General features: G+C 38.0%; 2 protein-coding genes across 5 annotated transcripts in view; one reads left to right on the forward strand and one right to left on the reverse strand.

The window, feature by feature from the left end:
- The window catches only part of EIPR1 (EARP complex and GARP complex interacting protein 1), a 74,607-nt gene extending 71,555 nt beyond the window's left edge, over window positions 1–3,052 (reverse strand). For all 3 annotated transcript variants that reach the window (XM_084514249.1, XM_084514248.1, XM_084514250.1), the window contains exon 1: window positions 2,933–3,052. In XM_084514249.1, the coding sequence (XP_084370375.1) occupies window positions 2,933–2,974 (42 nt within the window). In that variant the 5' untranslated portion in view covers window positions 2,975–3,052. The remainder of the gene's footprint in view (window positions 1–2,932) is intronic.
- Window positions 3,053–3,074: 22 nt separating this feature from the next.
- The window catches only part of TRAPPC12 (trafficking protein particle complex subunit 12), a 53,292-nt gene continuing 34,432 nt past the window's right edge, over window positions 3,075–21,934 (forward strand). For both annotated transcript variants that reach the window (XM_084515403.1, XM_084515404.1), the window contains exons 1-5: window positions 3,075–3,131; window positions 3,634–4,850; window positions 8,705–8,821; window positions 14,581–14,694; window positions 15,404–15,542. In XM_084515403.1, coding sequence (XP_084371529.1) covers window positions 3,639–4,850; window positions 8,705–8,821; window positions 14,581–14,694; window positions 15,404–15,542 — 1,582 coding nt within the window. In that variant the 5' untranslated portion in view covers window positions 3,075–3,131; window positions 3,634–3,638. The remainder of the gene's footprint in view (window positions 3,132–3,633; window positions 4,851–8,704; window positions 8,822–14,580; window positions 14,695–15,403; window positions 15,543–21,934) is intronic.

A 21,934-nucleotide genomic window follows, 5' to 3' on the forward strand; every position in this document is an offset into this window, starting at 1 on the left:
AAAATCAAAATGATCATCTTCATTGTGTATAGACAGCTTTCTCTCATCCTACAAGCCATCAGAAAGGCTGTCCCAAGGAAGAGAACTCGACTCCTATCAGGCTATAGCCTTTGTACCCGGTCCTATCCTGTACTGGGAGCACGTCTGAGCCTAAGAGGATGCAAAGGTTTCCCCGGGTACTGCACACATGGCCTATGTCTTCCTCAAGTCCTGTTGTACTCCTTCAAGTAAGTCTACACCTGCTTTCTACCAGAATAAAGATAAACCACTGGAGCTATTCTCAGTGCATACTAATTATATACATATACACGCATTGTACACAACCTGTAACCAATCCATTCTAGTTAGTATTTTGCACTGCTTTAATTTTTTTCCTAAAAAGTCACATTTTCCTTTACAGAAATTAAGTCTTGCCTTACTTTTACAAACAGGCATAAAACCCTAAACCAACAGTACTCTGATTATATTTGTAAAACCTACTAACAACCAGCTAAAAATTTCAATATGGGCAAGTATTGCTTTCTATTGCAGGATCACAAAGCAGTACACAACCAGTGACAAAGCATTAATGTGCTTTTTAAGGCTGACTTAGCCAGTCTCCATCTCAGGGTGCAGCTGTAGCTGCTCTTGTACTGCATGGCCCTGCAGCCAGCCAGCAGGCTCTATACTGTCCTGTCCTCAGGTGTACTATGCTTCTCTCTTGGCTTTGGAAGATTGCAAGGCAAATTTGCAAGTTTGCAAGGCAACCTTAAACTAAGCCCAGTGCAGCACTTCCAGCATTCAGTACTGCCTACACACCTAATCAAAATATTCAAAAAATAGGATACAGAAAGAAGTTATGGATCACCTGAAAATTAAGCCTATATAACACGTGGTAAACACTCTGTGTACACCAGGTTAGAGAGTAAACATAAGCCAACTCTACACAGGACAGATAAGAAACAGAACAGAAAAAAACAGCAGAATCGCAGAATGGCTGAAGGTGGCAGTAACCTCTGGAGGCATCTGGTCCAACCCCTGTTCATGCAAGACCACACAGAGCAGGGTGCCCAGGACCATGTACAGGCAGCTTTTAGAGATCTCCAAGGAGGAAACTCCACAACCTCTGAGCAACCTGTGCCAGTGCTCTGTCACCCACACAGTAAACACGTGCTTCTTGATGGGATCCTGTTTACCATGTTCTCATAATGCAGGATATTGGTGAATTTGCTAAAGAACCTTTCAGAAGCACATACATCTTTATTAGATCTGATGAACCAAGTTAGAAGAAACAGAATGGTTTAAGATTTAAGCCTCTCCATTAGGGCCTTTTTCAGAAAAAAATAGCGATGTAACTTGCTTTCAAGCTACACTGGCAGTTAATGAAAATCAAAACCAAAACCTTCATCTCTGCTCTACCTTCTCTGTATTAAATTATCTTGCCTTTCCCCATCCCCTCTCTCTAAACACTCTGAATTAACCATAACTCTCTCTGATTACCACCACCTTCTCAGTCCCTTTGCTCCATCATCCCAACAGAGAGCTGTTAGATGTTTCACAGAAGAAGGGAAGATGTCTGATTTGGGACGCTGGAGGGGGCAGGTCCCCCAAGGCACCAGACAACACACAGGCTGCCTTTCCAAAACTTCTGGGAGACTTGTCATTATAAAACCTACTGAAAAGAAACTGAGTTTTATTAAATGGAGGATATATCTTAGTCTGCAAATGTAAGTTTTATTACTTTTTAAGCATGAGTTACAGCCAAACACAATAGGATATTACCAGACCTCAACAGATTTAACATTTAGTACAGGTAAATATTACACACCAGCTCCCATGCAAGACGAATAGCAAAATACACACGAATTGGTTAGGAGATCTATTGGTATAGTCAGGATTACAGAATACACAACTCTGAAGATAGGACACCAGAACTTCTTCCAGAAAGCCCTTGTGTTGCCTGAACACCTTCTAAGAGCAAGAGCACTTTGGAAAAGAAAAAGGACGTGTGTGCACACATTTCTGCTGCTACATCCACTGCAGGAGAACAGTGCTCTGGGAGCTGCAGAAGAAACACAGCACCTCCTACTACTAACATAATGGTGATAAACCAGCTGTTGCCAAAGAGAAAGTGTAATAGCTGAGTAAAAACCTTGGGGGAAGGAAGCACGGGTTAGGATCTCTCCCACCTACCCAGCCACTTAATGGGGCATTTTCCTAGCACTTGTAGAAACTGCACTGAGACCTGCGCTCTTCCACAAAGATGACCGAGGAGTTTATATACTACAGTAAGGCAGCCCAGTAACACTCTCATAGCCAAAATGACTAGCAAAAAGGCCAAATTTGTTCTGAGGGACAAGTTACACCAAATGGAAAGTACAGCAAGGGACACCTACAGACACCAGGTACCTTCACAGCTGGACATGACAAAGTAAAACCCACAGCTCACTGGAAAGAGTTTCATACCACCCCCTCAAAAAAAAAAAAAAACAAAAACAAAACAAACAAACAAAAAAAAAACATTATAATAGTAATAATAAAATGAAAGAAAACAGACTTCTTTCTGACAAGGAAGAAGCCACAGACCACCACGAGAAGCCATCTGAGGCTCCTGACACCTTCCTACCACCCCAGGACCACAAAAGGAGACTTCCCAAGGGAGAGAGACAAGGAACTGGTGGCACAGCAGAAGCCCTAACAGCCAGGCCAGGTACGACCACGAAAGGACAACCCCTGCTTTTACCTCCTGGCCCCACACCGACACTTTTTACCCCAAAAACACCAATTTTCAGAGCCAGCACCCCCCTCCCGCCCCACGCTCACCCCACTCACACCCCCAGAGCGAGCAGCAGGCACCCCAAAACCACCCCACCAGCGGCTCTCTCCCCTAGGAGAGACAAAACCAGGAACATCAAAGAAACAGGACCCAGCTACCCGACCACCCCGCGCCCACCTGGAACTCCAGCCCGTAGATAACCGGCGCGTCGTCCTCCATCGCCCCCACACAGCGCGCCCCGCGCCCCGCCGCCCTTTATGGCCCTCGCCGCTGCCCGTCGCCGGCCGCTTCCTGCAGCCGCCCCAGCGCAGGCGCCCGGCGCAGGCGCAGGGAGGGAGCGGCGGCACCGGGAGGGGGGCGGTGGCGCGGCGCTGAGGTGACCGGGGAGGACCGGGGGGGGGGGTCCGGGAGGGACCGGGAGGGTCCTGAGGGCCCTGAGGGCCCTAAGGGCCCTAAGGGGGGGACGTGGAGGTCCTGAGGGAGACTGGGGGGTCCTGAGAGGGGAGACTGGGGGGTCCTGAGAGGGGATACTGGGGGGTCCCCGGGGCCCTGCCTCACACAGGTTGAGCTGCTCTCGGTGGGGCTTCAGCTGAGGGGTGGGTTGTGCTCGGAAGGCCCAGCGGCTGTGCCCCCCTCTCAGGGCACCAAAAGGTGGAGATAAAGGTGTTTTATTTAATGATAAAGCCTTTTTAGTGTTTTTTTTCTCTATGTAGCTATCAAAAGAAATCTTATCAAATAGCTGACTGCGCTTTAAAGCAAGAATTTCAGTGTTTCATACTTATTTTCAGCAAGAAATTCAATATTAGATACTTACTAGTTACCTTAAGCAGTGCCCAAGTGCCAAAGCTAACCCTTGTATGTGTTTTTTTCTCCTTCAGCTGCCATGGAGAACACAGAAAGTAACGCACAGAGTGCCAGGAGTGCCTCGGATGAAGAGGAAGGCGGAAATAGGGTTCGAGAGAAAAGTCAGGAAGAAATCCTCTTCCACGAGGAAACCATCGATCTCGGCGGAGATGAGTTTGAGTCCGAGGGGAATGAGACGGTGTCAGAAGATTCCAATAACTTTGTCGATAAGCTTAATGAGCAAATGATGGAGAGCGTCATTATTTCGGATTCGCCAAACAACAGTGAGGATGACACTGGTGAGCTTGGGTGTCTGCAGGAGATTGTAGAACAAATGGAAGCTAAAGGTAATCAAAAACCACCGGCAGAAGTGAGTAAGGAAGAGTTTTTCAGTACTGAGAGCGAAACTGAACACGAAGAAACGCCCAAAGACGTTTCTGAGATTGGAACAGATGACCAGGCATCTCTAAAGGAAGAATCGATTCAGGAAGCAGTGAAAGACGAACCAAAGCTGGGAAACGGCATTCCTGTTGAAGCAAAACCAAATAATACTGACAAAAGCAAGTCTGATGACCAGATACCATCACCCAGTGCTTGCAAGCCATCTCCTGAGACTGAGCCTATCCCTGTGTGTACTATTTTCAGCCAAGGAAACAATGTCAATACTCAGCCACAGTTGTTCCTACCTGACGGGTTTGAGCCTCAGATGGTAAAATCTCCCAGTTTTAGTAGTATAACTGAGACTCCAGTGAAGTCTAATCCACAGGTGGTTCAGCCAAGTCCGAGTCTAAGCAAGTTCTTTGGTGATCCCGTTAACACTAACACTTTAGGTTCAGATTTTTTTGATTCGTTTACTACATCCAATTTTATTTCTGTTAGTAATCCCAATGCAGGCTCCTCGGTTCCAGAACAAATGTCCTCTCTTTCAAATGGTGGAGATGGTTCTTGTGCTTCGTCTAAGCCTGCTTTCTCTGTGGGAAATGGGAGACCTGAAGCAGGTGGTCCTCCAGCAGCACTAGAAATAAGTCAGTCCCCCAAGCCATTCTCACAAATCCAGGCTGTTTTTGCTGGGAGTGATGACCCATTTGCCACAGCTTTAAATATGAGTGAACTAGACAGAAGAAATGACGCTTGGCTTCCCAGTGAGGAAACCAGAAATGTTCTAATTTCAGTTGCCACCCAGCAATACAGCACTGTGTTCATAGACAAAGAGAATCTCACCATGCCTGGACTGAAATTTGATAATATTCAGGTAAGAGTCTGTGGTTGCGTTGAAGTCTTCCATTGTATATTAGAACTGTTGAGTAAGAGCTGTCCAATAATGTGTGTATCTTAGTGCTTATATATTGCCAGCTGTCATCTTCTGTGTATTACTCCAATCCTCATCAGAAAATTTAACGTCACTGCCTGCTTGTACATGAAAGGGCTAAAACAACATCTGATTTATTCATAGTGAGATTTGTTGGGTATGTTGAAAACCAGTGTTGACAGTGTACATAAAATCCAAAGCCTGTTGTATTTTTTTTAGTGGTTTCAGTTAGTTTTTAGCCTTTCTAGTTAGTAAACTAATGCTTATATTTGAAGATAAACAAAATCAAACAGCTGTGATATCAGATAGCTGTGCTATAGAGTCTGAAAGCTGACAGTGGTCTTTGCTTGTGGAGTTCACTGTTGCAGGTGAGGAGATAACTTTTTTTTTTTTTTTTTTTTTTTTCTCGGTGATATCCACAATACTCTTAATAATGCTGACATTGGCTGAAGTTGTTCCATTTCTGTCTTTGTTAAGCAGTGGAAAGGTGTATGCTCTAGGAAAGACTGAATGCTGGAGCAGGCTACTGGACCAAAATTATGGGGAAAACTCCAGATTAGATCCTGAAGGGGAGAACATAGTAGTGGAAGCTCTTTTTCTTCTCATCTACCAGTCCCCAAGTGGTGAGAAGGCTCAGAGCTTTGCCTTTTTTTTTTTTTTTTTTTTTTTTTGGTCACTCCATCCCACCTTCCCCAAAAAATCCCTTAGAACTTGGTGAGTCATTCAGGACTGTGTAGCATTTCTCTCCTGACAGCTAATGAAATGGAAAAAAAGAATGATTTCTTCCACTGGCCCCAAAGATGAGGTCCTTCTTACTGTGGGCCTCCATTTTTTACCTTTGTTCTTCCTCACCTTCCTTGGTCCAGGGAAGTACTGAAGGGTTTTTTGTACCTCTAGTTCCCTGAATCTGGAACCACATATATATGCAGATGTACCATTTAGTGCATAACTGAAAAGAAAACAAAACAGCTATGTCCACGTGATACGTTTTTACAGTAAGACCTGATGCATATCAGCAAATGGATTAAAGGGGTTTCCTGGTGCTTTCTTCATTGTTTGTTTCTTATAAGCAAACATCAGCATGGTGTCAAGTTTTGAAGCGCTATACCTTTGTATGAATTTCCTTACTTCTGGTTACTGTTTTTTCAGTGGTCTGAGTGTTCTCTGTCACCAGACAGACATCACTTAGTTACTGTCATTGTTCTGTATGATGCTGGAGCTTTGAACTGTATATGTAACTGAGACTATAATTGTAGAGTACTTGAAATGCCAACTAAAACATTGTGGGAGGTGTGTTTTTAATGTTAAATCACCTTCCAACAATGTTCATTAAAGCTTTGGTATGAATAATTTCCTAACGCTAAATGTTAATGCAAGATGTTCAACCAGGCTGCATGCAGTTAACAAAGAAATTAGTTGGAAAGTGCATTTACAGTGAGCTGAAAAGGGCTGAAATATTGAATGACCTGTATTGAAAAGCTCACTGCTTCTTTTTTCCTGCTCACTCAGAAAGTGTTTGTTCTTGTTACAGGTGTGTTGTTTTAAAGTGGACAAATCACAACAAAAAATATACAGTGTGCTTGATTTCAACTGCTTGTTCCTTCTCAGTGATCATTTTAAGAAACGTTATTTTTAAAGCTTTCTTGTATTGTATATTTTACAGATTATCTGTACCTGTGCTTTCTAAGCATGGGAACTAGCTGGAGCGCTGCTCTGTCCATTATGCCTTTCTTCGTCAGTTACTGTCTGCTGTTGTGATGCCCTTTTTCATCACAGTTCATCATTTGTTCCTCCATCATTTCCTCCTCCCAAAAACTGCTGAGTGCATTTAACATTAGTTTTATTAACATTTATTATCAATTACTTTTATCATAACTAAACTTTACTGTACTTTATGCAGGTCATGCAAAAAGCTTTGTGGCTTGCTTTTTGCTCTCTGTACTAAGAGCTTCCTACGTGAATTCTTCAAGTGAACACTTTCATGTTCCTTTTGCAAATATTCTTCTAAAATTTCCTCGTTTTTGCAAATATTCCATTGTATGCTTACACTTTCTCATGGTCACTTTCTGCTTTAGCATCTTAAATGTTGCACACCATTCTAGTTACCACAGAATCCAGAAGGATACAAGGAAATTAAAACAAATTAGAGAGGAGGGATGGTCAATACCTGCGGAGTTTCTGTCTGAGTGATAGCTAAAAGGAATAGGACCTTTTGGCTTACAAGAGCAACAGTGATCTAAAGTTCATAAAAGGCAGCAAAATTTTTATGGAGACAGAGCTGTTGGGTAAGAAGCGTAACAAAAGGAGGGACCATTTTGCAGTGTCTGTACTGTTTTTAAGTTGTAGAATTCATTGCCCTCAGATGTACTTTTCTGCAGAAAAAGAGACTGAAAAGAAATGTCACGGGAGGTACATCTGTCAGTGAGTGTTTGAAAATGGTAGGCAAATATGTCCTTTGGCACAGGTGGACCATAAAGCATGCAGTAGGACTATAAGTTGGACGGTTTGAGCTTGTCTTGTTTTTTTTAAACTACTTCCATGGACATCTGCAATTCTCTGGCAGGATGGTGGACCAGAAAGATCTTTGCTCTTGTAGAATGCAGGTTATATATCACTTTTTAAAAAATAATGATAGCAAAAATATGAGTATAATGCTAATACATTGCTGGTAATCTTTTTTTGGATGTTTGCTTTTCTAGATTACAAATGTGTAAAAAACAAACAAACAAAAAAAAAAACACACAAGATTGGCAAAAATCTTTCAGAAATAATTTTTCATATTTGCTTTTGGTACATCAATATATGTCAGTATATGGTCTGCAATTTCTTATTAGCTGCTTGAATTAAGCGCTAATTGAATTTCTTGATTATTTTTTGAAAATTTCCAAAAGTAGTACACAGTGCTCTTAGGATTTTGTGCCGCAGGTGGGAAGGCAGAGAAATACTTGAACAAAGAGCAGAAAGTGAAATTCAGGCACAGAGAGGGCCATGTACGGAATTACTCGGTTTATTGCTAACAAAGCTGGAAACAGCCTGGATTGGGACACTTCCTGCTAGCTGCTGTATGATGTGAAATGCAGATTTAATCTTGCCTGGCTTCAGAAATCTGTATTTTAAATGTCTGTCTGTCCAAAGTCGCCTCAAGTCTTCAAATGAATGAGCTGCTCAGATAACCCGATTTCTCTGATTCCTACAGTTTATTGTTTTGAAATTAAGAATACTTGTTGGAGGATTGCTGTGTAATTGGTCTTGTGATTTCTCAAAGTTTCTATGGATATTTAAGGCTGGCTGACCATGTGTCCCTTTATCTTTGATCAGTAGATTGTACTTTTCAACATTATTATCCATTATAAATATCCAGTAAAACTTGCTGGATTTGTAAGATTTTTCAGGAGTATTTTGTCAGTTATTTGACGGATAATAATATACTTACGTAGTTGTATATTGTTTGTGCATATAGAGAGTATATAGTATGTATAGAGAGAGTATATATTTACTATGGGTATTTGAAGGATAATAATTTGAAGGAAGCAAATAAGCTTGAATCTTTCTATGCTAGTTGAAAGCTAAATATTGGGGGAAAAAATATAGGAAATAATGTGGAATAAATCTAAAAGTTTTCATTAAAATGCTGCAAATATGCATGTATTTATATTCATTTCACACAGGAAGTACTGGAAGATAAGCAAGGTAGAAAACTGTATTGGTCTCCTGTAACTCAACGTTTTATTTTGTTAAAATAATGTTTAAAAGTTTCTTGTTATGTTTCTTCTTTTGTTTCTCCCATGGACACCAAGGGAGATGCAGTGAAAGACTTAATGCTTCGATTCCTGGGGGAGCAAGCTGCTGTGAAGAGACAAGTTTTAAATGCCAACTCTGTGGAACAGTCATTTGTAGGCCTGAAACAGCTAATTGTAAGTAAGAATCTTCAGAATTCAATATATGTTAAATGCCACGCTTCCCTCAACATTAGTGGGAGCTAATGACAGTAAGGAGGAAATTAAAAAATGCATATATTGCTGTTCACGATCCTACAAAAGTACTAGCCGAAATACAGTACTTTTTAGTAGGAAGGACGCTTGGTTTTAAGTACAGGTATTAAAGGTTGCAGTAAACTCTTTTTGCATGCAAAAGTTAGAAACAAGGTAATTTTAAGTTACTGTGAACTTTATCAGATGTTACTTTTTATACAATGTAAATGGTTTCAAAATAGATTTTAAATTTTTGTTTGTTTCTTTTAACTGTGTATGTATATGCTTTCAGTGTAGTGTTTTGCAGAAGGTAAGATACACTAGTTGCAAATGGTAAGCAAAGCTGAAGTGATCACTTCAACTGCTTTATTTTTTTTTTTTATTTTGGAGCAGTAAAACTACACAAATACTTCCAAATTAAACTGTAATTTTCTGTAAGGTAAAATTTTTCCTTAATGTAAATATTTCAGACCCAAAAATAGTTGCCTCTAGCAGCAAACCTTGTGAAATCTTGTGAACCTTGCCTTATTCTTTCTATCACTGTATTCCTATATGGAACTCATTACTATTACATGGCTGAGCCTAAATTTATCTGTTGAAATGTCAAAGCGTTTTAAGCTTGTTTTATTTTTGAAAAATTTTAAGTGTTAGCACAATTCATATTTAGTATTTACCATTTTATAATTTAGTTGCATTAGATTACATGTAAAGCTCCAAAGGAGACTGGTGTTTGAGGAAGATTCTAAGTGGTCTGTCTCCTCAAAAATTGCTCAAGGAATTCGAAGGTAATTTTTGAAACTACACCTGAAAAAACACAGCGATCTCCATCATGGAGATAAATATTTCAGTGTCCTGCTTAACTGTAGAGTTTGGAGGAAAAAAAGTCTCATTAAGAAACCTGGTCCCTGTCTGTGCCTAAGTAGGAGAGGCCTTTTTCCCCAATCCTTTTGATCATCCAGAAGTGTTGTTTTGACATATGAGAAAATTAAATCTTTCTCTACTTGGCCTGGTAGATTTGTCCATGCAAAATGTTCTGTGCTGCAGACCATTGTGTACCTTAAATACAGAGCTGCCACTGGTAGTATTTTAGCTTTGAGTGCAGTCTTAAGCTCTGTAAAAGCAGTTACGGTTATTGGGATCAAAAGCAGGAGGGAATCTGCTTTTTTTTTTTTTTTTTTTTTTTTTTTCCTGTGGAAAACTTCCTTCTGACTGGCCTTAAAGGTAAAAGGTATTTTGAACTTTCTTAGAAATATTATAATTCCATTCTAGATGATTAATAAGATGGATGTTTTTTACATACATGATAGGCCAGAATCAGTATAATGAGAGCTCTTTTAGCAACTGCCAATTTTACTTTCTTTATGAGTAAATTCCTGACAAAGTATGTTTAGTGAATGCATCTTTTCATATGAAGGTCCGCTCACAGGGAATATTCTAATCAACATCTGGACAAAATATGGAGATTGAATTCAGACACAGTTGAAAGTTGGGAATATTGCTATACAGTTTCCAAAAAACAAGATTTTCCTTTACCTGTTTGCTTGGTATGCATATGAATTGCACATCGACATTCAAATTAATGAGATCATTTCTGTCACACAATTCATTCCCTTCCTACAATGGCCAACTTCAAACTGATACCTGTAATTTAGGTGTCTACATGTGAGCTGGTGTCTAAAGTCCTCAGTCAAAAGAAATCTTATCAGTACAGTTACTGGGAACATCTATGTTTAGATGTGTAAATCTGGAATCCCATCTAAAATGTTCAAGAGCTATAACAAGTCAACCAGTGGCAACTGAAAACAAAAATGAATGCTAAATCCCGTTAGGAAAGAAGGTGTAATTCCACAGACCGCAATTCCCCATTCCCCAGTGGACTTACAGGAATAAAAAACAAACTTATTTCAGTATTCCAAGCCTGTCTGCTCCAAAGGAATATTCTTCATTTGCATCTTTAACTGTTCTAATTCTGTGGGGATGGGAAAAACACCCTGAACAGCTGACATCAGGGTCTTTATTATCACTGTACGTGGTTCAGCATCTTATATCTTGCTGCTACTAGCTCTGCAAACAAAGTGTTTTAAAAGAGAAAATATTCTTCCTGATCTCGGTCACAGTTAAGCAAAATCTTTAGTGTATGGAATTTGGTGATACCTAATAATTATTGATGAATTTTGTTCCCATGTGGCTTTTTAAGTCATTTTCTTGGCGTTTCCTTCTTCTTTCTATGACTTTGTTTGGAGAGACAGCAGTGACATTTCCATTACTCAAATCTTCTTTTTTAAAGGCAAAACTAACTTTTCTACTTATCTGATAGTAGATGTCTTAATCAACCTAACATTTCTTTTGGAATCTGTTCCAATTGAAGCTAATACCTTGTTATTATCACTGTGTAGAACTGAACACAGTAAACTATGTGACTTTACATGTTAATGATCATGCTTTGTCTCTTTCTATTATTCTGATACTGTAAATCATGTGATCTCTGTGTAGTGATGTGGTCATTCCATATATTGACAATACTTCCTGGATTATATCTGCAAATACAGATACCAGCTGTATTTCCATTCACCAGGATCACAAGAGAACATCTTAAATTGGATTGATTCTGGTGTACATCTTGAGTAGTAAATTCTTACCTTCCTTACAAAAAGTTCAATAAAAAACTTGTGCAAGTTAAAAGATAATTCTATGGATGACGTTAGTGCTTGAATGTTGGTGACAGAAGATGTTTTGGGGGGATCATTTGAGGGAGATTTGTACCTGTAGCCCCGTGATGGATAGTTGGCTTATTGAACAACTGTAATTTCACAATTAAAATCTTTGCTATGATATGTATAACAAAGAATTGAAAATGCGTTCTTGTTAGACCAACAGTGGTGAAGTTCTACAGTTGAACTAGTTTTACAACTTTGAGGCTGTAGACGCGAAGTATTTATGTATTTCAACTGAAAACAGAAAATCTAAGTTTCTAAAAAGCTTTGTTAATCTGGTGTAGGAACATGCATTTACCTCTTGCTTAAGTGCATGTAATAACCTGTCTTCAGTGTTGCTTTGTTTTACAGCATCGAATAAAAACTACACATACTTGTACAAATGCAAGTTCAAGTTATCTTAGTTCCTCCTATTCTATATTTTGAATTAACTTTTTAATTAACTTCAATTATTTGAACAAATAGCACAGTATTTCTTGCTAGAGACATTTCTGATGTTTTGAGTTGTAAGGTGTTTGCGGTCATAGGAAAATTCTCTTCGATAGGTGTCATACCTAAAAAAAGTCCACAATCTTACACCTATAAATATGCAACAGTTGCTCTAAGCATGCAGTAATTTCTCTAAGTTTCTCTAATTTTCTTTAATTTCTCCAAGTTACTAGACCAGGAAAGGGTTACTAACTACATTTTCTTAACTGATGTGAAAGTGCTCTACAAATGTAATTTACAGAGGAGAAGAATGTCATAGCTAGTGGAGGAGGACATTTTAATCACTTTAATGGTGTTACATGTAGAGTTAATGACTCCCTTTGAGTCTATTTTCAAAAAAAAAAAATCATATAGTGTTACTTTTGCATGTGATTAATGTTGTGCTTTTGCATATATTTTCAATTATAACAAACTTGGATACAATTGTATGGCATACGTATTTACTTTAAGAAGTTAGAAATTCTCCTTAAAAATACAGTTACTTTTTTGTATTCCTTTAGCTTTCAATTTCTAACATTTTTGTAGCCGATTTGAGAGAAGATTGGAGACACAAGCAACACAAACAGTAGTTGGGGGCTTAAAGGGCTTGAGGGGGGATGTTGAATTTCTGCAACTAAAAAGCATCAATTTATTGGATGAAATTTCAGTAGCATACCTCTAAGTCCCAGTTGTTTGCCTGAGAAGCCGAATAATGTTAGAAATTCTCTTTGTGCGCCAGGTGAGTTCACTTGTCATTGAACATACATTCTGCAGACATCCAGTCTGCAAGCTTCTTTCACAGTTTTCATATTCATTCTGTCTCTTCTGCATGACTTTCCTTGTTTACCACCTGGGTATTAGTCCTGTTAGTTGCATCACCTGAGCTGCAGTACTTTCATTGAGGAAAACAACGTAAACTATTGCATACAAAGAATGAGTAAGAATACTTCTGCGGTCATACACTCTCTTTGTTCAACCGTAATTCAAAAAATCAAGTAAAATTGGCCTGCAGGGGGAGACTTTTAAAGAACAGTTAAATGTGAGAGAGTGGTGGTCAGGTACTTGGTAGTATTTTTTTTTTTCAGTCCAAATCAATGAATATATTCATAATAGAACCAGAATGCAGTCTTTCACATGTAGTGAAAATTCAGATGATTAAACATCTTCCTTTTTTAATAAAGTATCCTAAAAAATATTAAAAATATATACATATCAATTCTTGCTCTTCCATAAGATTGTATACATCTCAGAAGTTCCTATGCTGCTTCATGGTTGTTCTGTTGGCCAACTTCTGCATTTCCAGTGGAATTGAAATTTTCTACCTGCAGTATGACAACGCAGATGAAAGATGATGTGGCCAGTGCACTGCTGTAGCTGCCCTTTGAATTAGTGTGGCTGCAAAATAGGGGCCAGAGTATGAAATCTCTCTGCCACTAGTAGTTTTCCTATCTGATTCCTTTATTGACACATTTTCCAAACTCTAAATGTTAGGGAGAATTTAATGAAATGCCAGTTCAAGGTATCTGAACTTTGCAAACACTGAAATATATATATTCTATTCCTTTATGTTTTATCAGACAAAATGCCAGTTCTCTGTTACATTTATCATTATATTTGCGGTGTTTAATAAATTCCACTAGAAAAAAGATGACTTTCATGTAACAAGAGATATTAATTTTATAATGATGTGTGTCTACTGGACTTGTGTCCCTTGAGAAGATTGTTCTGTATAAAATAAGATAGCCTAAACCCATGAAGGCTTTCTTTGTCTTTTTTTTTTTTTTTTAATTTTATTAGGTATTTACATGGCTGCGTTAGCAGATACAAGGCTAATTGGATGACAGAGGTGACAGTACAGTGTGACTTGTATAACTAGGGATAATTTTGTTTAATGAACGAAAAAATATATGTAAGAATATTGTAAAGTTAGCAAAGCAGTGAAAATTCAGATGTTTACATTTTAAAGTTGAAAGCATTTTTATGATTTTGAATTTATCATTTTATACATTAAATTATTTTTCTTCCTTTGTTCTTAATTGCTAGAAATTCCATGTTCTGGGCAATGTTTAGAAGGCATTTTCATTACATGAACTACACCAGGGTTTATAATCTGAAATGTTGAATTCAGTGCTGCAGGAATAGGCTTTAAGAACTTTATAACAGCAGAGTGGATGTGATTGTGTGGCATTATTTTCTTCTTTTGAGGAGAAGGCAAAACTTTAAATATTGCAAGTGTATTAGCAAACGTGATACAGCTTTAAGTTTAAGACCCACATGGTATTGTGTATTCTTTTGATTTAGTGATCTGATAATACTGCTTTCTTTCATGTTTGACTTCACTTTTTACCTAATTACACATGCAGTTTTGACAAACGACACTGTGCCTATTACCTGCCAGCTTTCCTGACCTTGTCATTTTTACTGATGGTTATACATAGCTGCTTCAGACAAAACAAGTGCTTGTGTATTTTAGGGGTTGCACATTTATGTTTTTGCTACTTATTCTTTCCTGCTTCCCAGAGCAGTAAAAACTGGAGGGCAGCAGTTGACTTGTGTGGACGTCTTCTAACTGCTCATGGTCAAGGCTACAAAAAAAGTGGACTACCTACTAACCATACAACAGATTCTTTGCAGGTATGTTCAAAGATACCCCCTTGTTGCTTTTTCCCAGCATACTCACTGTGGAATATATATATTTTAATTTTTTTTTTAATTATTTTTATTTTTACATAGACTTGTTTTCCTAATTGTTCCTAAAAATTAGACTTAATAAGGCATTGTACCAAGTCACTTTTTCTGTTTGCTTATGTAAAGTAGGTCTTCATTTTAAACAAAACAGTTTTAAAAAGTAAAATTCTGTCTTGACTGTATATTTTGAAAAGTAATGACATTTATAAAAGGAGTAAGTTTTTCTGTCTTAAAAGACTCACTGCATGAAGTTCATGGGCACTGATGGGCACCTAAACTCTGCCACATTGCTGTCTCACTCCCCTTCCTTAAAGGAACAAAGGGAGAAAATATGGAAAAATCTTGTTTAAGGAAGGACAGGGAGATCCCTCAACAATTACCATCATGGACAAACCCAAAATTTGTCTTCAACTTTTCCATATCTTTACAAAGAAACAAAACATTACTCCTCTGAGTTTTGTTGTAATGGTCTTTGGAAAAGTGTTCTGTGAATATGCAAGTAAATATAAATCCTGATTCTTACCAGCAAGTAGCATAGAATTTCTTCACTCAACTTTATCAGAAAAACTTAGTCAAAGTTGTGTTTAGATGTGTCTTGTGATTAAAGAGAATAACAGATTTCATCTTTTCTTTTTTTATATATAATCATTTTTAGCTGTGGTTTGTGAGGCTAGCACTACTCGTAAAACTGAATCTCTTCCAAAATGCAGAAATGGAATTTGAACCATTTGGAAATTTGGACCAGCCTGATCTTTATTATGAATATTACCCTCATGTATACCCTGGACGAAAAGGTAGGATACTTGATTTATAAAACATTTATTTTAACCATGAATTAGTGGTGGTTTTTTATTACTATTTTTTCTAGTCTTCACAGAAATAATGGATTTTGGTTTGTTTTTTTAAAATCTAAAGCATTGGTGATCCTTTGATTCTTTCTTTCTTTTTTTTTTTTTTTTCCCCAAAAATAGAACGTGATTAACTACTAAGTTAAAGTAATGTTTGTGTTACAGCGGTAGTGAAGTAAAAATAAGGAGTGAAGCTACTCCATCAGTCTAGATGGGCAGTGTATTACATGCTGCTGATACAGCATTGATTTGAGAGAGGGATGTTTTTAACAAGTAAATATGATAAAATATTCTAGCTCTAGAGTATTTAAATTAATAAACCGTAAGAGTTCATTCTCACCAAAAACACCTGTTAAAGATCATGAGAGAGTTTATATGGGCAGCATTAATAAGCTTTCCTTATATGAGTTTTCTGATATTTAATATAGCTTTAAATTGTTCTATGGCTTTTCACAGTGGAAGGGGGAAAGCACAATCTTTCCCTACTGTTCAAGACCTGTTTGGTATTTTTTGTTCTTTCATTTTCCTTTTCTCCCCAAAGCTGTAGAAGACTAGTATCTATAGAGCTTTCTGCATGTATTGTTGGCCCATAGATTCCAGAGTTGCTAACGGACAGTAGACAGGCTAATACTCACATACTCACATCTCCGTGCACACAATAATAGTTTATCATGTGTCCTGTTGATGAAGAGGAAAAAAGAAACCACCTGCTTCAGTTGTTTAAGGGTTTTATCTTGAGTTGCAAATGCACTCAAATGCACTCTCACTGCTGCCGCTAGGTTAACCTAGTAGTTCTATTTCCCAGGATATTCTGATACTCCAAGAGTCTGAGTTTGACAAATTTTCTAAGAGTAATTTCACTCCCATTCCACACTACTTCAAAATTTTATTTTTTCTAAATCTATTAAATTCTCTCTGGTGCAAGTTATCTTATCATTCTTTGGCTTTCGTATTTGAACAACCATTTACAATAAAATGCTTGTAAATAATGTAATTTTAATAGATAGGGCCACCATCCAAAAAAAAATAGGGTCCATTTTATGTGAAGTGCTGGTAGTCTCAATGGGTTAACCTAGAATGATGGAGGGATTTTGAGGTTGCTGAGGAGCCCCAGAGGGCTGTGCTGCCATTCAGAGGGACCTCGACAGGTGGGAGGGTTGGGCCAAGAAGGGCAACATGAAGGGCAACACGTGGCCAAGAAGGCCACATGAAGTTCAGCGAGGGCAAGTACAGGGACCTGCACCTAGGGAGGAATAACCCCAAGAACCAGTACAGGCTGGGGTTGACCTGGTGGAGAGCAGCTCTGCAGAGAGGGAGCTGGGAATGCTAGTGGACAGCAGGCTGACTATGAGCCAGCAGTGTGACCTTGTGGCCAAGAAGGCCGATGTTATCGTAGGGTGCATTCGGAAAAATGTTTCCAGCATGTCAAGGGAGGTGATCCTCCGTCTCTACTCAGCCCTGGTGAGGCCACACCTGGAGTGTTGTGTCCAGTTCTGGGCTCCCCAGTACAAGAGGGACATGGTACTACTGGAGCGAGTCCACAGGAAGGCTATGAAGATGATGAGAGTTCTGGAGTACCTGTCATATGAGGACAGGCTGAGAGAACTGGGACTGTTTAGCCTGGAAAAGAGACCACCGAGGGGAGACCTCATTAATGTATATACGTATCTGAGGGGAGGGAGTTGAGAGGATGGAGCTGGTCTCTTTTCAGTTGTGCCCAGCAACAGGACAAGAGGCCTGGAAGTTCTGACTGAATATGAGGGGGCACCTCTTTATTGTGAGGGTGACAGAGCACTGGAACAGGTTGCCCAGGGAGGTTGTACAGTCTCTTTTTCTGGAGATACTCCAAACCCACCTGGATGCCATCCTGTGCAATGTGCCCTAGGTGATCCTGCTTGGCAGGGGATTGGGTTAGATGATCTTCAGAGGTCTCTGCCAACCTTGGCCATTCTGTGATTCTGTGAATGGCAACAGCAGTCTTGTGCTTTCATCCACAAGTATACTAGAAAGCTCCTGGGATCTCTGACACACTGTTCCTTGTATTCCACCTTGCCTTGGAGTGAATTCTTGACCCTTTCTTCCGTGCTTTAGTTTTCTTCCTGACTTACCAACATTTTCATGCTTTACAAATATTGTCTCTTTTCATCCTAAGCCAGCAGAAGAACTAATGTTTTCTTTACCTTTTGCAGCATTACAAATAATAAATTAATAGCACTTCTTGAATAAATAAAGACACATAAATAGTTGTGTGAATTTTTGGGGGTATTTTGTTTTGTTTATTTCTACCAAAATCTCAAGCTGCAGTGGTCAATAGTAAGGTCAGAAAAGTAATACAGACTTAGTGAAATATGCTAAACCAATAGTTGAGTGATGTCTAGAGTCATACTATTATATGCTATATATATTATAAATATATATATATAAATAAAACTTTTACTACCCATCTGAAAGTGTCAGTTTTATTGCAGCACACACTAGTACATGTATATCCCTATGTTCACAATTGTGTCACACCTTAAAAACTTGTACTGGGATTGCGAGCAGTTCATAAGAAAGTGTACATCATGAAAGCAGTTTCTAGAGCCCATGCAACTAAATATTTAACAATGCATTACTAATTTAGGCATTTGCAATCTGAATGCAGAAGACTGATTTCATGTTAAAGGAGTAAAGATGATGCTGTATCATCACAAAGAGAAAGAAAAGGGGAAAGGAGGAGGAAGAAAAAGTAAGCATCTAGAGCTCTGGTTAGGGAAATAAAAGCCATCTCTTTTATACAGTTTTTTTCTTCTTAACTCAAAATAAATTATTTTCAATTATTGTAGCTTTTAGAACACTCATTTTGGTAGCATTAACTTTTCTGTAACTTACTGGTCTATTAACCAGAAACAAATGCAAATTATCTCATAAAGGAATGAAATAGCATTTTAATGTTTTATTGTAATCCTTGGCTCTTTCAGAAACACCCAGGCATTACCAATGGAAAGGACATGTTATGTTAGCTGATATGAGAGAGTTTATGAACTGTCATAAGGAACACAGAAGCAGAAGTTATGAATAAAAGTGGAATAGAAAAAAAAAAGATGAATAGACTGTATAATTGAAAGACAAAACCCTAAAAAGAATTCTGTAAGCCATGAGTTGCAAGAATGACGACAAAAATCCAGCCCTATAATAGACGTGTGCATAAAGCAATCTGGGACGCTGGTTCCCAACCTAAGTAACTATCTGTTACAAAATAATAATAGTAGTAAGCATATGAAATCAGATTTTTCTGCTTCTCACTGCCCTTGATTTCTAGAAATGGTGATGCACGTGCACATGTATGACAAACTACTGAATTTAAGAATGCTGCACAAAAAACATAGCAATAGGGACTTTTTCCCCTCTATAGTTTACTACTGAAAAAGTTTCTTCTGTGCTGCCTCCAAACAGGTACCTTTGTTATTTTAATCTACTACAAAATACTACAAAATACAGTTATTTCTGCAGTCAAGCAGAGAGGTGGGTGACCATATGGGCCAAAGTACAGTTCTTGTTTTCTGCTTGGAATTCCTATGTACAAAGGCTTTTTGAAATGCAAGAGCCCTACTAGCAAGACAAACTGGAATCCTGACTGTTACAGCAGAGCTGGTCCTTCCTTGCTGACAGAACTTGTTGATGAGTGACAGCTGCCTTTTAGCTGCTGTAAAACAGACACTCCTTCAAATGATGCCATAGGTGCAAATGACAAAAACAGCAGTAAATTTTTATGTATAAAAATATTTAGGTAAAAATATTCCCCACATTATCAAAGGATAAGAAACAGCTTTGCAGCTAAGGGAAAGCGGAAAAGATTAAATAAATACGGAAAAAAGAAAAATGGAATTTGGAAGAATTAAATCCATATCTGAGCGATTTTAAGATTTTACTAGGAAATGAGACCAGTTTAATCTCTGTTCTACATCAAGCAGGAAGGATCAAGGAGTGACTTAACTTATTTCACTGGTTAATACAAGGATCACAGCAGACTCCACCCCTGCCCTCTCAAATAGTGCATGCCTACAGGTAATGGAGGTGACAAAATGAAGAGAGAGTAGAAATCAGGAAAGGAAGATCTTTGAAATATTAGATCCTAGAACTGTGATGAAGAAAATGGTAGTGGGATCCATGCACAGATCCATGGCTGCGAATGCTATATAAAACATCAAGACAAAAGAGAGGCTAGTGGCATTGCCAAAAGGGAAAGAAAAGAGCTCTGGGAAAGCTTCAGATGGAAATTAAGTTGACCTTATTCACCATGTTAAGTTAAATTGATAGAATATCTTCCCCACCTCCTACATTTACTTAGAATTTAAATTCTTTGAGGTATGCTCCCCTGCGATGAATGAATGAAGGACTATCCTCATTGCTATAAGAAGCAGAGCTATATAAACTTTCCTTATCTCAAGCACCAAAAACACAGAAAAAAAATCTAATGTTTTTCATCCCTTATTATGAATATTTTGAATATAAAGAAATGATGCAAAGTACTGTACATGGTGCAATTAATGTTTACATTGTTTCTATCTATAGTCTCATTTCTTAAATTGACTTTTAAGTGCTAACTCCATTTATATACCATGAATCAAAATTATAATGTTGAAACAAAACTCTTCCTTTTATGCTTGTTACACCACAAAATTATATGTAGGATTACCAGACAGCAGTGGATTGTGGATTCCTACTAATATATTTCAACCAAAATATATGAATGTTTTATATCTATTTTATTATTTAAATTAGCTTGTTAACAATGCATGTATAATAAATTCCTTTATCAATAATCCAGGACTGCATAGTGTAATGCTAGCCAGAACAGAATTGCTTGTTCTCTCGCACATGCCTGGGAACAGTCTCTCTCTCTCTCCCCCTGCCCAATCAAAACTCTATAAGGAAAGTGTGATAGCTGTTCCCACGCCTTAATCCTGCTGTATTCACACAAGATGTGTACAACCAGCAGGTTAGATCCATCCAGCCTCATTGTCCTTACAATCAGCTTACGATCCAGGTTGGTATGTTCAACTTAAATATGAACTGAAGCATGAGGTCATATTCTTTTCAACTTGATGGTTGCAGTATATAATGGTGATATATATTTCCATGTACATCCCTTTATGGTCTCTTTAAATTCAGTCTGTTGTGTTCCACAGTTACCTTCCAACTATAAAATCATCTAATACAGATTGAATAAAAGTGTTGTGGTTCCAGATGGGTATTCAGAGTAGTCAGACTTGCAAATACAATTTTTTCTAAGATAATATAGATACTTGAGTTAACAAATATATGTACAATTTTAAGAGCATGGAGTACTGCCAAAATATTTAATCGTGCTTTCTTTCCCAAGGCTACATAGTCATTATAGACACTGGCAACTTTATGTAGTATTCCTTAAAATTCTGCCTTACTGCAGCTATCGGTAGGTAAGATTTATGGTGATCCCTTTGTGACTTTGTGGTATGGCAACTCTTTGGTTTTCGTTGTTGTTGTTTCTCTGGGGATCGGTTGGGTAGTTTGGTTTGGGGAGGGTGGGAGTTGGAGGCTTTGTTTTTTCTTTTTTTTTTTTTTTTTTCATTCTTTCTCTTCAGTTTTCCTTGCTTCAGTGCAAATAACAACTCCAGATTACTGAAAAAAATATTTTTGAAAGCTTTCAAAGCCAGATTTTAATTCGGAATATCTCTGTACTCTTAGCTCATGTGCACTTACATTGTGAAGCATATGGAAGCGTGCAATTTCAGATAAAATTTTCAAAACGTTTTCTTTCAGTGGTTATGAGCATTTTTGCTCCTATCTCTTCAGTCTTTTTGGAGTGAAAATAATAAACAAAAGCTTGGGAACTAAATATTCTGTTGAATCTGGATTTTTTACTTAGTTTTCTTTGATGGCCAGTGAAACCTACATTCAATGTCACTGTATCATCACTCTTAAAAATGTATGAGGATAAATTGTATGACTGTGCTGTTGTAGACGTATGTAAATGTGTGCGTATAAATGCACACATATAAACCTCTGTGAGTCTGTGCCTGCATAAAGCAGAATACCTCTTTAGATTTTGTGTTTCTTTTTTTACCCAATTAAGGGAAGGATTTGCAGTTTTCCTTTTATTTTTGTTTTTTTAATATTAAGATCCTGCTTTATACTTCCAGTAAATGGTCATTTGCCCTACTGCTGCATTTTTTGTCATTTAAAATCTGTTGAATAAGCTTTAGAAGGCAGATGAGAAATAAACTCTGATAAAAATGATAAAAAAGATAAAAATACTAGCCATTGGGATCCTCATTTTATTGCTCTAAAAGGGCTGCTGCAGTTGAGGGCTTTAC

The sequence above is a fragment of the Aythya ferina genome (assembly GCF_964211825.1).
Source record: "Aythya ferina genome assembly, chromosome: 3".
NCBI lineage: Eukaryota > Metazoa > Chordata > Aves > Anseriformes > Anatidae > Aythya > Aythya ferina.